This window comes from Aquarana catesbeiana, linkage group LG03, assembly GCF_042186555.1.
Source record: "Aquarana catesbeiana isolate 2022-GZ linkage group LG03, ASM4218655v1, whole genome shotgun sequence".
Lineage (NCBI taxonomy): Eukaryota > Metazoa > Chordata > Amphibia > Anura > Ranidae > Aquarana > Aquarana catesbeiana.
Genome location: NC_133326.1, coordinates 35,897,721 through 35,914,677, shown reverse-complemented (window position 1 = coordinate 35,914,677; position 16,957 = coordinate 35,897,721). Strand labels below are relative to the sequence as shown.

The 16,957-nt window shown below is 41.4% G+C and overlaps 1 protein-coding gene across 1 annotated transcript in view; it reads right to left on the bottom strand.

Annotated features, from left to right (window-relative positions):
* Nucleotides 1-16,957, bottom strand: part of AGBL1 (AGBL carboxypeptidase 1) — a 1,138,256-nt gene that overhangs the window by 690,253 nt on the left and 431,046 nt on the right. The window contains exon 16 of the mRNA XM_073623519.1: nucleotides 7,761-7,899. Coding sequence (XP_073479620.1) covers nucleotides 7,761-7,899 — 139 coding nt within the window. The remainder of the gene's footprint in view (nucleotides 1-7,760; nucleotides 7,900-16,957) is intronic.

Below are 16,957 nucleotides of genomic sequence, written 5' to 3'. Positions count from 1 at the left end.
AAATCTGTGTCAGCCTATGTCTTATTCAGGTCACCTCCTTGTCTAAGCATCATGGATGATGAGGCTGAAGTGAGACAGGTTATCCACATCTTGCCCCAAGCACTAAGTAAGCTGTACGATCCAGAAATATGTAACGTTTATCCAGCCCCAGCTTAAAGTTTATGTGAACGCTTACATGGCAAAACAACCCATTCAGTTTAAAATAGAAATGGAAGGCAAAACATTTGTATACACAGTATATATATATATATATATATATATCTATATATAGATATATCGATATTTATTTATATATATATATATATATATATATATATATATACACACAATAAATACTTATTGGCATATAGCACGCACTTTTTCACCCTGAAAATTGGGTGCAAAAAGCGTGTGCGTGTTATACGCCGATACTTCAATTTTAGCTGCCTCGGAGGCGGCGGGATGAGCGCCGTCAGATTACATACAGTGAGAATCTCCTGTTTACTTGGCGGCCTCTGTAATAGGAAGTCCCGTCTCCTGGGCTGCCATTGGACCACTGTTCTGTCTATCATAGGAGATTCTTACTGTATGTAATCTGTGGGCGCTTGTCCCGCCCCCCTCCCTGTCCTCTAGGCTGCAGATGGACATCGATCAGGCTGCACTGATGACAATGTTGAGGCTGCTGCATTGAAGGCAGTGGAGAGGGTGCTGCATTGATAGCAATGGTGAGGCTGTTGCATTGATGGCAATGGTGAGGCTGCTGCATTGATGGTACTTGTGAAGCTGCATTGATGTGGACTGATGAGGCTGCATTGATGGCACTTGTGAGGCTGCAGATGGGCACTAACCCTTATTTTGCTTCAAAGCTCCTTATTTAAAATGTAAGTTTCTTTCCAGAAACTTCTCTCTTAAAATGAATGTGTGTGTTATACGCCTGTGCGTATTATACGCCGATAGATAGATAGATAGATAGATAGATAGATAGATAGATAGATAGATAGATAGATAGATAGATAGATAGATAGATAGATAGATAGATAGATAGATAGACAGATAGACAGATAGACTGTATATCAATATAGATATACAGTGGGGAAAATAATCATTTGACCCCCTGCAGATTTTGCCCACTTACGAAGAAATGAAGGGTCTATAATTTTTATTCTCTTTCTTGTTGTTTTTTTTCATATGCAATGCTGGTCATAAAAACGTGAAAGGAGTACAGTGGATGAGATCTATGTCAGCCATTGATGGTGTCGTTTGATTTAAGACCATAGAAGATTCCTTTAAAGGCATATTGGCACTAAGTGCAAAGGCGTGTTTGTCCCCTAGGGGTCGCATAAAGGAGGTGAGCAGCAATTGCATGTGGTGGTGGGAGCACTCAGGATAAAGTTAGAAGAACTTAGAAGAACCATCACTGTGGAGGATTTCTCATTATTGATTATTGGACTTTTTTTGCATTAATTTTTTTTTCACCTATTGCATTATCACTGGAAAGTTTGTACTTTTGTATTTTGATATATTATTTATTATTGTAGTATTATCATTTTAGCTCTATCCCACTTTTAGTTCCCATACTGGGTTTTTTTTGGGACTTTTTTGCATCATTATTTTTTCATATTCTTTATTGGTACTATCACTGGAAAGTTGTATCCTGTTATATTAGTATTGCAGCGCTGTCACACTTATATATTTTTATTGTTTTTTTGTGGGAGCACACTAGTGACAGCTGCAGCAAAATTTGAATCACAATATATTTGTCACTATTTTATATAATTAACAAAAAACTTTGCTTATTAGTGCGCCGCTACTTTAATTTTAAGTTATAGAGACAGAATATCAACCAAAAATACAGAAAAAAACACATGATACAAATGTTATAAATAAAGTTGCAGTTCAGTGAGTAAAATAAGTATTTGGTCCTCAAGCAAAACTGGCTAACCACTCCATGACCTTTATGTGCTTCTTCTTGAGCCACTCCTTTGTTGCCTTGGCGGTATGTTTTGGGTCATTGTCATGCTGGAAGACCCATCTACGTCCCATCTTCAGTGTTCTGGCTGAGGGAAGAAGGTTCTCATCCAAGAATTTACAATAGACAGCCCCATCCACTGGCCCCACAATGCAGCAAAGTCAGCCTGTAGCTTTAGTAGAGAAACAGCCCCAAAGCATCATGTTTCCACCTCCGTGCTGGACTGTAGGGATGTTCTTAGGGTCATAGTCAGCAGTTTTCTTCCTCCAAACACAGCGAGTCAGGATAATGCCAAAGAGCTAAATTTTGGTCTCATCTGACTACAGTACTTTCTCCCAATCCTTCTCTGAATCATTTAGATGTTCATTGGCAAACTTCAGATGGGCCTGTACATGCGTCTTCTTGAGGAGAGGGACCCTGTGGGTGCTGCAGGATTTCAATTCCTGGCGGTGTATATTGTGTTACCAATGGTTTGTTTGGTGACTGTCGTGCCAACTGCCTTGAGATCATTCACAAGCTCCTCCCCTGTAGTTCTGGGCTGATCCCTCACTTTTCTCATGATCATCCTTACCCCATGAGGCCAAATCTTGCATGGAGCTCCAGACCGAGGGCGATTGATGGTTATATTGTATTTCTTCCATTTGCGAATAATCGCTCCAACTGTTGTCTCCTTCTCACCAACCTTCTTGCTGATGGTCTTGTAGCCCATCCCAGCCTTGTGCAGGTCTACAGTCTTGTCCCTGATGCCCTTTGACAACACTTTGTTCTTGCCGATGATAGTGAGGTTTGAATGGAGGAAAGAGATTCTGTGGACAGGTGTCTTTTATACACATAACGAGTTGTCGTTAGGAGCACCTTCTTAAACTGACAGGACTAATCTGTGTACCACAAGAGCACATACTGCAGCCAGTCTTTGGGAGCCAGAATTATTGTTGGTTGGTAGGGGATCAAATACTTATTTTACTCACTGAACTGCAACTTAATTTATAACATTTGTATCATGTGTTGTTTTTGGATTTTTGGTTGATATTCTGTCTCCATCATTTAAAGTACACCTACGATAAAAATGATAGACCTTTAATTTCTTTGTAAGGCCGCGTACACACGAGCAGACTTTTTGGCAACAAAAGTCCGACTTTTCACGGACTTCCGACGGGCTTTTTAACACACGGACTTGCCTACATACGATCACATCAAAGTCCGACTGATTCGTACGTGATGACGTACGACCGGACTAAAATAAGGAAGTTGATAGCCAGTAGCCAATAGCTGCCCTAGCGTGGGTTTTCGTCCGTCGGACTAGCATACAGACGAGCGGATTTTTCGACCGGACTCGAGTCCGTCAGAAAGATTTGAAGCATGTTTCAAATCTAAAGTCCGTCAGATTTTCGACTTTGCTTCAATGTAAAGTAGTGAGTGTACAGCTTGTATAACAGTGTAAATTTACTGTCCCCTCAAAATAACTCAACACACAGCCATTAATGTCTAAACCGCTGGCAACAAAAGTGAGTACACCCCTAAGTGAAAATTTCCAAATTGGGCCCAAAGTCTCAATATTTTGTGTGGCCATCATTATTTTCCAGCACTGCCTTAACCCTCTTGGGCATGGAGTTCACCAGAGCTTCACAGTTTGCCACTGGAGTCCTCTTCCACTCCTCCATGATGACATCACAAAGTTTGTGGATGTTAGCGACCTTGCGCTTCTCCACCTTCCATTTGAGGATGTCCCACAGATGCTCAATAGGGTTTAGGTCTGGATAAATGCTTGGCCAGTCCATCACCTTTACCCTCAGCTTTATACGCAAGGCAGTGGTCCTCTTGGAGGCGTATTTGGGGTCGTTATCATGTTGGAATACTGCATCCGAAGGGAGGGGATCATGCTCTGCTTCAGTATGTCACAGTACATGTTGGCATTCATGGTTCCCTCAATGAACTGTAGCTCCCCAGTACTGGCAGTACTCATGCAGCCCCAGACCATGACACTCCCAGCACCATGCTTGACTGTAGGCAAGACACACTTGTCTTTGTACTTCTCACCTGGTTCCCACCACACACGCTTGACACCATCTGTACCAAATAGGTTTATCTTGGTCTCATCAGACCACAGGACATGGTTCCAGTAATCCATGTCCTTAGTCTCAGCAAACTGTTTGCAGGTTTACTTGTGCATCATCTTTAGAAGAGGCTTCCTATTGGGACGACAGCCATGTGGACCAATTTGATGCAGTGTGCGGCGTATGGTCTGAGCACTGACAGGCTGACCCCCCACCCCTTCAATCCCTGCAGCAATGCTGGCAGCACTCATATGTCTATTTCCCAAAGACAACCTCTGTATATGACGCTGACAAGGTGCATTTAAACTTCTTTGGTTGACCTGTTCTGAGTGGAACTTGTCCTGTTAAACTGCTGTATGGTCTTGGCCACCATGCTGCATCTCAGTTTCAGGGTCTTGGCAATCTTCTTATAGCCTAGGTCATCTATATGTATAGCAGAGAGTTCAGAGAGTTCTTTGCCACGAGGTGCCATGTTGAACTTCTAGTGACCAGTATGAAAGAGTGAGAGTGATAACACCAAATTTAACACACCTGCTCCCCATTCACACCTGAGACCTTGTAACACTAACGAGTCACATGACACCGGGGAGGGAAAATGGCCAATTGTGCCCAATTTGGACATTTTCACTTAGGGGTGTACTCAGTTTTGTTGCCAGCGGTTTAGACATTAATGGCTGTGTGTTGAGTTATTTTGAGGGGACAGCAAATTTACACTGTTATACAAGCTGTACACTCACTACTTTACATTGTAGCAAAGTGTCATTTCTTCAGTGTTGTGACATGAAAAGATATAATAAAATATTTACAAAAATGTGTATCTCACTTTTGTGAGATACTGTATGTGAGAGACCAACACAAAGTGGCACATAATTGTGAAGTGAAAGGAAAATATCCTTTCCTTTCCAAAAGATAAAAAACTAAATGGTTTTCAAAATAATTTACAAATAAATATCTGAAAAGTGTAGCGTACATTTGTATTTAGCCCCTTTACTCTGATACACCTAACTAAGATCTAGTAGATTCAATTGTCTTCAGAAGTCACCTAATTAGTAAATAGAGTCCACCTGTGTTTAATTTAATCTCAGTATAAATACAGCTGTTCTGTGAAGCCCTCAGAGGCTTGTTAGAGAACCTCAGTGAACAAACAGCATCATGAAGGCCAAGGAACACACCAGACAGCTCAGGGATAAAGTTGTGGAGAAGTTAAAAGCAGGGTTAGGGTATTATTATTATTATTATACAGGATTTATATAGCGCCAACAGTTTGTGCAGCGCTTTATAACATCGGGGAAGACAGTACAATTACAATACTATTCAATACAGGAGGGATCAGAGGGCCAGGTTATAACCAAATATCCCAAGATTTGAACATCTCAAGGAGCACTGTTCAATTCATCACTTGAAATGGAAAGAGTATGGCACAACTGTAAACCTAGCAAGACATGGCCATCCACCTAAACCGACAGGCCGGGCAAGGAGAGCATTAATCAGAGAAGCAGCCAAGAGGTCCATGGTAACTCTGGAGGAGCTGAAGAGATCCACAGCTCAGGTGGGAGAATCTGTTCACAGGACAACTCCCGCTTGGAGTTTGTGAGAAGCCATGTGGAGGACACAGCAAACATGTGGAAGAAGGTGCTCTGGTCAGATGAGACCAAAATTGAACTTTTTGGCCTAAAAGCAAAATGCGGACAACGACCCTAAATATACAGCCAGAGCTACAATGGAATGGTTTAGATCAAAGCATATTCATGTTTTAGACTGGCCCAGTCAAAGTCCAGACAAAGAATTGACTCAGGGAGGCTGAATACAAATGCACGCCACACTACTTACATATTTATTTGTAAAAAAAATTGAAAACCATTTATCATTTTCCTTCCACTCCACAATTATGTGCCACTTTGTGTTGGTCTATCACATACAATCCCAATAAAATACATTTATGTTTTTGGTTGTAATATGACAAAATGCCGAACATTTCAAGGAGTATAAATACTTTTTCAAGGCACTGTAATTGAGTCTTCCTGTCAGATTGTATCTGTTTGCTCGTACGGGTTGTACAGGCACACAGATAAACTGACAGATCTGCAGGAGACCTTCATTACCTGGCATTACCGATCTACTAATGCCTTACAGGCTAAAAAAAAAAAAATGCAAATTTTTTACCTGCAAAAAAATATGCATTTATTATTTTTTTCTAAAAAGTGATCCTTTAAGGGAATGAGCATATTTGAGCCAGATGTGGGAAGGTCATCAATGACAGTCTCCATGTTTTAGGAAAGGTTTCCTGAGCGTTTATCTACCTTCACCTGGAGTTCTACTTTCAGGTTGTTTCAGGCAGTTGATATTGGCTTGTGTTTGAGTTATTTTTGAATCGCATTAACATCCCCTAACGAGGTTAGAGATTATAAAATGTATATGCAATCACATTAGGAATTTCTTCTGCAATGCATTCATGCAGGGCCGGACTTTCCATAGGGCTTGACTGGGCTCAAGCCCATGGGCCCCGCCCAATAGGGGGCCCCGCAGGCCCCGCCTGTTTCCATTTTAAATACTGTGTCTCGGTGTCCGTATCTTCTTTACACTAGGCGTCCGCGCTATAGCCGAAAGACGGCTACAGCGCGGATGCCAATTGCTGGGAGGGTGTCCCTGGACATCCTCCTGTTTACTTCTCCAGTGAGCGCCGCCGCGGGCGCGCATCGGGAAAGTTCTGTTTTGGCCGTGACCCTTGGACACAGCCAATCACAGATCGTGCTAAATGGCCAATCACAGCGGCCATTTAGCTCTCGATCTGAGTGTCCAATGAGAGATGATCTCATATGAGATCATCTCTCATCGCTGGCTCTCCCTCCTCACACAGAGACAGTGTGTGAGGAGGGAGAGCAAACGGCTGCAGCTTGTGATTAAAAAAAAAAAAAAGGGGAAAATAAAGTGCTCACAGTGCCATCTGTCCCCAGTGCCATCTGTCAGTGCCACCTGTCCCCAGTGCCATCTGTCAGTGTCACCTGTCCCCAGTGCCACCTGTCAGTGCCATCTGTCCCCAGTGCCACCTGTCAGTGCCATCTGTCCCCAGTGCCATCTGTCCCCAGTGCCACCTGTCCCCAGTGCCATGTGTCCCCAGTGCCACATATAAGTGCCATCTGTCATCAGTGCCACTGCCACGTATAAGTGCCAACTGTCATCATCAGTGTCACGTGTCATCAGTGCCACCTATTAGTGTCATCTGTTGGTGCCATCTGTCATCAGTGCCACATCAGTGTCACGTGTCATCAGTGCCACCTATTAGTGCCATCTGTCATCAGTGTCACGTGTCAGCAGTGTCACGTGTCAGCAGTGTCACGTGTCATCAGTGCCACCTATCAGTGCCATCTGTTATCAGTGCCACCTGTCAGTGTCACGTGCCATCTGTTATCAGTGTCACGTGTCATCAGTGCCACGTATTAGTGCCACATATTAGTGCCATCTGTCCTCAGTGTCACATGTCATCAGTGCCACGTATCAGTGCCATCTGACATCAGTGCCACCTGTCAGCTACATAAATTATGTAATTTTGTTTAGTTGTTTGTTCAGAATCGTGATCTCTATTTTTATTCTCAGTTTATCCTGAATTGTGTAGCTCTAATACATAGCTTGTGTATGTATCATTTTGTTCTATTTAAAGTAATGTATAGAAGGTAGGGCTCGAAAGTGACTCAAGCCCAGGGGCCCCTCCACCCTAAGTCCTGCCCTGCATTCATGCCACCACAGCCACCTGAACTTACCATAAGTGCTGAGTAGGTGTAGGGGTAATGATAAGCCAAGTAGCAGACATCATCATAGTGGGGAAACGTCACTGTGAATGTTAATGTAAAGTATCTTGTTCTTTTCTTAGCTTCACATGTCCGATAACAAAACACATTTCTAGAAACAGAAAAAAAATAAAAAAATTATTTGGGTTAGAGCATATTAGAATACCCCTTATTTTTTGCTGTGATGTGCTCAAAGTTTAGGCTGGTTATCAATCACCCACAGTGGTGAATTTTGGAGAATCGGTATAAAATATTAATATTTTGCAATCAAAATGTAAGAAAATTTGACTGAAACATACTGTATATTGTATTCTTAGAAATTATGAAAATGTTAACAACTTCAAAAAAAACAATATTTTTACTTTCTGCTATAAAACACATCCAATAAAAAAAAATGTAAAAAATCAAATTTCTTCATCATTTAGGCTATTATGTATTCTGCTGCATATTTTTGGTAAAAAAAAACAAATCCCAATAAGATTGTTATTGATATTGATTGGTTTGGGCAAAAGTTATAGCGTCTACAAACTATAGGATATCTTTCTTTCTTTCTTTCTTTCTTTCTTTCTTTCTTTCTTTCTTTCTTTCTTTCTTTCTTTCTTTCTTTCTTTCTTTCTTTCTTTCCTTTCTTTCCTTCTTTCTTTCTTTCTTTCTCTTTCTTTCTTTCTTTCTTTCCTAGTAATGGCGGCGATCAGTGACTGCGATATTGCAGCGGACAAATCGAACACCTAATGGACACTTTTGACACTTTTTGGGGACCAGTGAGAATAATACAGTGATTAGTGCTAAAATTATTTTTCACTCTTTGTTATATTGCAGCCATTTGCTAAAATCATTTAAGTTCATTTTTTTCCTCATTAATGTACGCACAGCACCCCATATTGACATAAAAACACAGAATTGTTGACATTTTTGCAGATTTATTAAAAAAGAAAAACTGAAATATCACATGGTCCTAAGTATTCAGACCCTTTGCTGTGACACTCATATATTTAACTCAGGTGCTGTCCATTTCTACTGATCATCCTTGATCATCCTTGGTTCTACACCTTCATTTGAGTCCAGCTGATTGAACTTGATTAGGAAAGCCACACACCTGTCTATATGAGACCTTACAGCTCACAGTGCATGTCAGAGCAAATGAGAATCATGAGGTCAAAGGAACTGCCTGAAGAGCTCAGAGACAGAATTGTGGCAAGGCACAGATCTGGCCAAGGTTACAAAAAAAATTTCTGCTGCACTTAAGGTTCCTAAGAGCACAGTGGCCTCTATAATCCTTAAATGGAAGACGTTTGGGACAACCAGAACCCTTCCTAGAGCTGGCCGTCCGGCCAAACTGAGCTATCGGGGGAGAAGAGTCTTGGTGAGAGAGGTAAAGAAGAACCCAAAGATCACTGTGGCTGAGCTCCAGAGATGCAGTCGGGAGATGGGAGAAAGTTGTAGAAAGTCAACCATCACTGCAGCCCTCCACCAGTCGGGGCTCTGTGGCAGAGTGGCCCGACAGAAGCCTCTCCTCAGTGTATATGAAAGCCCGCATGGAGTTTGCTAAAAAACACCTGAAGGACTTCAAGATGGTGAGAAATAAGATTCTTTGGTCTGATGAGACCAATTTAGAACTTTTTGGCCTTAATTCTAAGCGGTATGTGTGGAGAAAACCAGGCACTGCTGATCACATGTCCAATAAACTGGCATAACACTGACATAATCAACTGACATAACACGCATAGAAATCTGTGCTGGGGGACATACTTAGGCTAACATTGCTTACCTCTCCTTCTGCAAATGATAATTGCCAGGGCCTCATGAGTGTAAGCAGGTGCAATTAGCTAGTCTGCCACTAGCTGGCTCTTTAACAATATTGTTTGATAATAGGGAAATGTAAGAAGTGGGTGTTAGGTCGTCTCCTTTTAGACAAAACCCTCCTGTAGTGATGTAATGGGTTTAGTTAGCACCCATATAAATGCCAGAGTGGGAGGAGCCCTGTGAGATGGGGCATGGAAGCCAAACACCCCACAGCCATGTAGATGTAGTCAGCTACTGTCAAGGGCCTTTAACAGGGCCGAAACCCAGGTGAGGTGGTTTAACACCCAGAAGAACCAGCTGTCGTCTCCCTGGTTCTCATTATTGTCTGACTGACTGTGGACTGCGAACGGGATGCAAAGTGCATTTTAGGACAGGCTAGTCTTTTCTGATGTGAGTACTAATACACATGGGAGTGAGAGAGTAACATCGGGGAGCATGCCTGGCTTGACAGAGCTATGGAGTATGACATAGAGAGAGCGAGAGAGAGACTCTGTTTGGTTTACCACAGAAAAGCACATTGTAAATCTCAGTTTGAAAGAAGCAGAATGCTGTGGAATCTAGTGTACATGGAATTTGGTCCCATCACTGTGGTTCTCCCAAGGATAGTAATGGTTTAATAAGTAATGGCTTAATAAGTATGGGCTGCTGTTTTGTGCCTGAGTGACTGCTACAGAAGGTTTGCTCTTGTGTATGGCAATGTGAGCAGAAATGTTCTGTCAGAATATGATATTAGGTGCAGAAAATATACCTCTTGTGTGGACATTACTTTCTTTAGGAATATGAAGGCTCAAGACAGGGGATGCAATGAGCAGGCCTATGGCCAGGAGTTGGGCACAATATGGTAAAGGCTTCTATCTACCAGTAACTTGTTACCATTCTATCCAAGAGGAAGCAGGTGAGAAAAATTAGCTGCACACCAACATCCGTCCAACAGGTTTATTGAAAGACAGCCACCAGGACAAAAACAACGGGCCAAGGGGTGACAACGTTTCACTCATACATTGAAAGAAAACAAAACAGAAGCACAATGTATGTGTAAAACGTTGTCACCCCTTGGCCCGTTGTTTTAGTCCTGGTGGCTGTCTTTCATTAAACCTGTTGGACGGATGTTGGTGTGCAGCTAATTTTTCTCACTTGGTCTACATGTTCACGGTTCCGAGCCGGAGCTAGCACCCAGCCCTCCCTTTTTGGTGGATTTTTATACTCACCTGGAGCAGCGATCTGTCTCCTTTCTCCAAGAAGAAGCAGGACGGGGGTTCTAGCCATTTGGCGCCAACACAGAGACAATTGTGAACCCCCTTACATGCCTACCCTACAGCTTCAATTCTTTAAGAGTCACTGGCCAAGGACAGTGTACACAATGGAGTTCTCAATCCATTCTGCCATTGCTGACGTCATGCTCATCCGGGTCACTGAATCAAACTGTAATGAAGTCTAAAACAAATAGAAAACTTGCATTTTCTTACGATAGTCTACATGCTTCTCTTGGTACAGATTTTCAGTAAGTATCAGTGCTGGGGTTGCAACAATATTAGTGGTTAGCTATTAAAGCATTAATAAACCCACAAACATACATTTTACTGCAGCTTATTAATTCTTGGATTTGGTGGCTGCATTGGTTTTCTTTTTTAGGTTTTCTTTACTTAATTTTCACCTGGTGATCCAGCCAGAAAGGTTGTTACTTTTTAACAGAACACGCTCTCCCACAAATGTATCAGCTCAGAGTGTTGAGACAAACCAAATACCACTGACAGGGGTGCTTACTTTTGTCAGCTTTTCTTTTTTTTTTTCTTCTTAGTTTCTTAATAATTGGCTGCTCAATCTGGAATAAGCACAAAATGTATTTGGTTGGGTTAGGAGGGTTGGTTGAGGGAAAAAAAATGCAAATAGGAGGTTTTATACAATGGCCAATAAAACCCTTCTAACTAGGGTCACATTTGTAAAGGAGGAAGGGAGATGGTGACGCTTTAGGTTACTAGATATCAATGTAAAAGGTTGGAGAAGATGAGTGATGGACAACATGTTGATGGTAAAGAGGGAAGATGAATTTATAGAGGTCATCGAGCGTATGTGATCTTCCGCACCCTACTAGAACGACTCCCAAAGTTTGGGTTTTGGCTAGATGGAGGTTTATGAGTCCCAATAGATGGTCCCCTTTCTGCCCTCTTTGGGGATATCCTAGCCTCCCACATTTCCGATCTCTCCCTGATCCCCAGGTTTGGGTCCGATATGGAGTTATAGTACTATGAGATAATTTCTCGGTGGGTATTTTGCTCCCCTTCAATACTCTTAAAAGACAAATATCATTTACCTGGGTGGATGTACTTTAGGTACCTACAACTACACCATGCAGCTTGTGCCCAGTTCTTGGCCCCACCAAGGCTAGGCATGGATCCCGTTGAGGAGTTGTTAGCTCAAGATCAGCTGCTGAAACCAATGTCCGCCCTATACTTGGATTTACTGAGAGCTGAATCCCCCAAAATGGATAGGCTTTGGGATCAGTGGAATCTGACCTTCCAGACTTGGACAGAGAGGACTGGGAGGACTGTTTAGAAGATAGTACTAGCTTGTTGAGAAGTTAGAGAGAAGTTAATACAGGTTAACTTCTTACACAGAGTTTATTACACCCCCCAGAGACTGCGCAGGGTGTATCCCCAGAGATTGCAGGACTGCCCTAGATGCTGAAATGGTGTGGGAACATATATTCACATGTTTTGGAGCTGCCAGATGATTGCCCAATACAGGGAGGAGGTAGTGGAGCTTATTAATGGCCGCTTCCAGCTGACTCTCCCTGTTTCCCCAGAATTAGCTCTTCTGGGTATCCAAGATGATGATCAGAAGCCTTGCTGTACATTTTCTTTTCTTTTATGCCAAGAGGGAAATTGTTTTAAGGTGGAATGCCCCTTCCAGTCCCTGGGAAAAATCAATAAATGCTGTTTTACCACTATATAAACTGACTTACATCAACAGGAACTGCCCCAAGAAGTTCAATAAGGTATAGCAGCCATGGACGGCTTAGGAAGGACTTCTTTCCTGTAGGCGGACTTCAGCACTGTGGGGCTGCTATGCCTTGCTATTGCCCTTGCTAAAGCTCGACGTGGAGTCTTCTTTGGGGTTTTTACCTACATTATTATGGGTTGTTGCTTATTTGATGTGTACTCTGTTACCTGCCCAACATGTGTGCCTGTACTTTGTCTTTTGATTTAGTCCACTCTTTGTCAAATTTGTACCATGCCTTCAACTTTTTGTTTCAATAAAGGAAAATTCTGTTCTGTTAAAATAAAAGAGGGAAGATGGATAGTCCGTCGAGAGATCTCTCCGGTGGGTGGGGGCTGTTCTGATATTCCCTCCTCCTTAGATGAATGCTGCATATGGGGCAAATATATCGCTCGCCCATTTGCAGGTTAAACCTGAGGGTTGACCAGGCGTTTGTATTGGTCAGTGGTGCGATAGTGAAACCAATTGGCCCAAGTGGCTGTGAATTTGGATGGGGAATCATTTGCCAAGTTATTGAGTTCTTCCATATTCGCAATTTTTCTGGACTGAAAGTGATGGAGTGTGAGTCGTGTCCCATGGAATCGGAAAACACAATTTTGCTGCATTCACCATGTGCATGGCGAGTGATTTTTGTTATAGGTTCTGTGTGAGAGAGACGTGTGGTGAAGGAGAAACTGCGCTGGTGAGTAGGCCAAGGTGTATGTCGTTACTTGTGAGATTACAGTGTGTATTCCTGTCCAGAAGGGTTGAATTTGGGGACATGTCCACCAGATATGCAACAGCGTGGCATCATCTTGATGGCATCTCCAGCATTGTTTGGGTAGGACTGGATTCATTTTTTGTAGAAGAGAAGGAGTCCGGTATCATCCAGATATGAGTTTATAACCTGTGTAGTTACGTTAACAGAACCTTTGTCTATGTGTGTGAAAATGTGGCTCCAGTTTTCAAGAGAGAGGGAGGTGTCAATATCCCCTTCCCAGGCTGTGCAGGCCTTGCCCTCGTTGGAGGGTCTATTCAGAAAGAGGAGGGCATGGATAGAAGAAATGACATGTTGTTGGGTTGTGTTCTTGGAGCACAGGGTTTTGTATGGGGTAAGAGGATGAGTAATCAGGATTGCGCAGTTCAAGGAGCCAAGAAAGTGACGCATCTGGCGGTAGGATTGCGGTAAGGATGTGTTGTCAGCTTTTCTTTGTCTAAAAGTTTTATCCCAAAAGAAAAAAATCAATTGCTGTAACTGACTAACTGCAGCATGGGCAATTTGTTAGCATATCTACACACGATACACACGATAGGATTTTCCGATGGAAAATGTGTGATAGGACCTTGTTGTCGGAAATTTCGACCGCGTGTAGGCTCCATCACACATTTTCCATAGGAATTTCCGACACACAAAGTTTGAGAGCTTGATATAAAATTTTCCATCAACAAAATCCGTTGTCGGGAATTCCGATCGTGTGTACACAATTCAGACACACAACGTGCCACGCATGCTCGGAATCAAGCAGAAGAGCAGCATTGGCTATTGAATTTCATTTTTCTCGGCTCGTCGTACGTGTTGTACGTCACCGCGTTCTTGACGTTCGGAATTTCCGACCAACTTTGTGTGACCATGTGTATGCAAGACAAGTTTGAGCCAACATTCATCGGAAAAAATGCATGCAATTTGTTGTCGGAATGTCCGAACAATGTGCAACTGTGTGTACAGGGCATTACACTACCCTCCCTCTAGAATAACAATGCTGCTGTCTGTTGTACCCCATGTGCTCCTTCATCCAAAGTGGGGACGCTCTAATACAGGAGGGGTATTACTGGCCAGATCACCAGGTGAAAACAGAGGGGAAAAGAGAGGAAAAAAGAAAACAAATGCAGATACCACGTATAAGGAATGGTAGACTGCAATATATTACATTTTTGGTATTGATTTTAAAATATATGTGAACTAGACATGTGCACTGCCGAAAAAGTTTGCTTTTGTTTCATTCGTTTTTTGTTTTTTTGTTTTTTTCATTCTTCAGGTCATTCATTATGATCGCAATTCGTAAATTCGAAAATTTGTAAATTTGAAAATCCGAAAGTAGAAAAATCTGCAAATAAGAACGAAAATCCAAAAATTCTAAATAATAACTAACTAACTAACTAATAATAACTAACTATTAAATTATAGGTATTGGACTTTCCTTTCAAATTTATCTGTTAGTGAACGTAACGAATATGAATTTATCCAAAGTTACAAATTATCCGAAATAACGAATGCCGCATCTAAACAAATGAAATGGAAAAAATTAATAATAAATAATGATAAATGATAAAAAGTTTTTATTATTATTATTGTTATTATTATTAATTTGTTAAGTTCCATTCATTTAGATACGGTATTTGTTATTTCGCATAATTTGTAACTTCGGATAAATTTGTATTGGTTACGATCACTAAGAGCCAAATTTGAAAGGAAATTCCAATACCTATAATTTAATAGTTCGTAATAATTAAGTTATTATTAGTTAGTTATTATTTCAGATTTTCGAATTTTCAGGTTTTCGGATTTTCAAATTTCGAATTTACGGATGTTCGAATTTACAAATTTTTGGATATTGGAATTTACAAATATTCGGAAAAATGTGTTAAACTGGTTTTCGTTAATTCGGATATTTCTGAATTAACGAATTTGTTGAAATTCGTTAAAAAAACTAATTTGGAATTAAACGAATTGCACATGTCTAATGTAAACCCTTTCCTTTATTATAAGCACATAACTTCTATTCTCAGCTGCTTACAGAGCTCAGGGAGCTGGGGGTGGAGAGAAAGCAGCACACTGCTCTTCCAAGTGAATTGGTGTGCCGGAGCAGGAAGGGGGGGGCATAATCATCATTGGAGGAGAGCAGGTTGAATTCCCAGCACAACCAGAAAACTTACCAAGCTGTGCTCTCATGCCTAGTGTGGTCAATTCAAAATAGGAAAGCAGAAGGACTGGCAGAATCACCAGGGATTTCACATAAAGGAAGCAATATAAAGAGAACAAGAGACTTTATCATACAAGTACATGGTACAGCAGGCACATATCAGGAATATGAAGTGTTGGGGTAACATATTCTGTAATACAGCTTTAAATCTGGGCAACAGTTTTTGTACAGTACAATTTTAAAGAGTATACAAAGGGAAAGAGAGGGTGGTAAGAGGTTAGAACTAGGGTTGCACCAATACTAGTATCGGTGCCAATACAGAGTATTGGCACAAGTATCGGTACTCCTACAAATGCACCGATACCTGAAACCGATACTTTCAGGCTCGGTTATTTGAGCTGTCAGTGGGGTCTCCCCTGTTGACAGCTGAAGTGTTAAAGAAGACCGGTAATTGGACCTGTCAAAAAAAAAAAAAAATTAGCCGGCATTGTTTATTAAAGAGGAGTTCCAGTCAAAAAAAAAATTAAAAGTCAGCAGCTACAAATACTGCAGCTGCTGACTTTTAATTGGACACTTACCTGTCCCTGGGTCCAGCGATGCGGGGGATCGAAGCCTCGCTCGTCTCCCCCTACGTTCGCACGCCATGATTGGCTGCTCAGTCACCTGGGACCTGTAATGGGTCCCAGATGATTGACAGGAGGGAGGGAGCAGAGCTGAGCCCTTCCTGTGCCGAGGGGGAAGTGATGTCACCAGCCCAGGCACCGGAAGAGGCAGACTACGAGGGACCCCCTAGCAACAGGCATTTAGAGGTAAGTATAAAAAAGAAAAAAAAATATCCAAATTTTTTTTGTATTTTTTTTTTAGGAATTTTCATGTAGTTTTTTTTTTTTTTTTTGGGTGGAACCCCACTTTAACAACATTGCTCAGCTGCTGAAACACTAAAATAAAAAGAAACATTGTTTCTTTTTGAATCTTTCTGTTTCTTCATCTGCAGATCAAAGGGATGAGCAACTGTTCCTCTGTTTAATCCCTTATTAACCCATAATTTACTCTAATCAGCCTTAATTAACTCCCTATTCTCTTCCATTTAATTATTTTCCTGATTTTTTTTTTTTTCTTTTTAAGTCTATTTTATAAACGATAAACAATTAAAACTTTGTTTTCGTTTGCTTTGTTAGTGAATATTTTACACATATATATTAACATATATTTACACATTTCACATTGAAAAAGCGCAAAATTAAAAAAAAATCTATTTATTTCATTTGTAAATAACTTTTCAATGCTTTGTACCATTGCTGACAGCTGAAGTGAAAACAAAACAGTTGCGGTAGGTATCGGTAATTGGTATCAGCGAGTACTAGAAAAAAAAGTATCGGTAGTTGTACTCGTTGTAAAAAAAAAATGGTATCAGTGCATCCCTAGTTAAAACCCCTGTCAGGTTTTTTTTTATTTGGCTGTGTCCCTGCT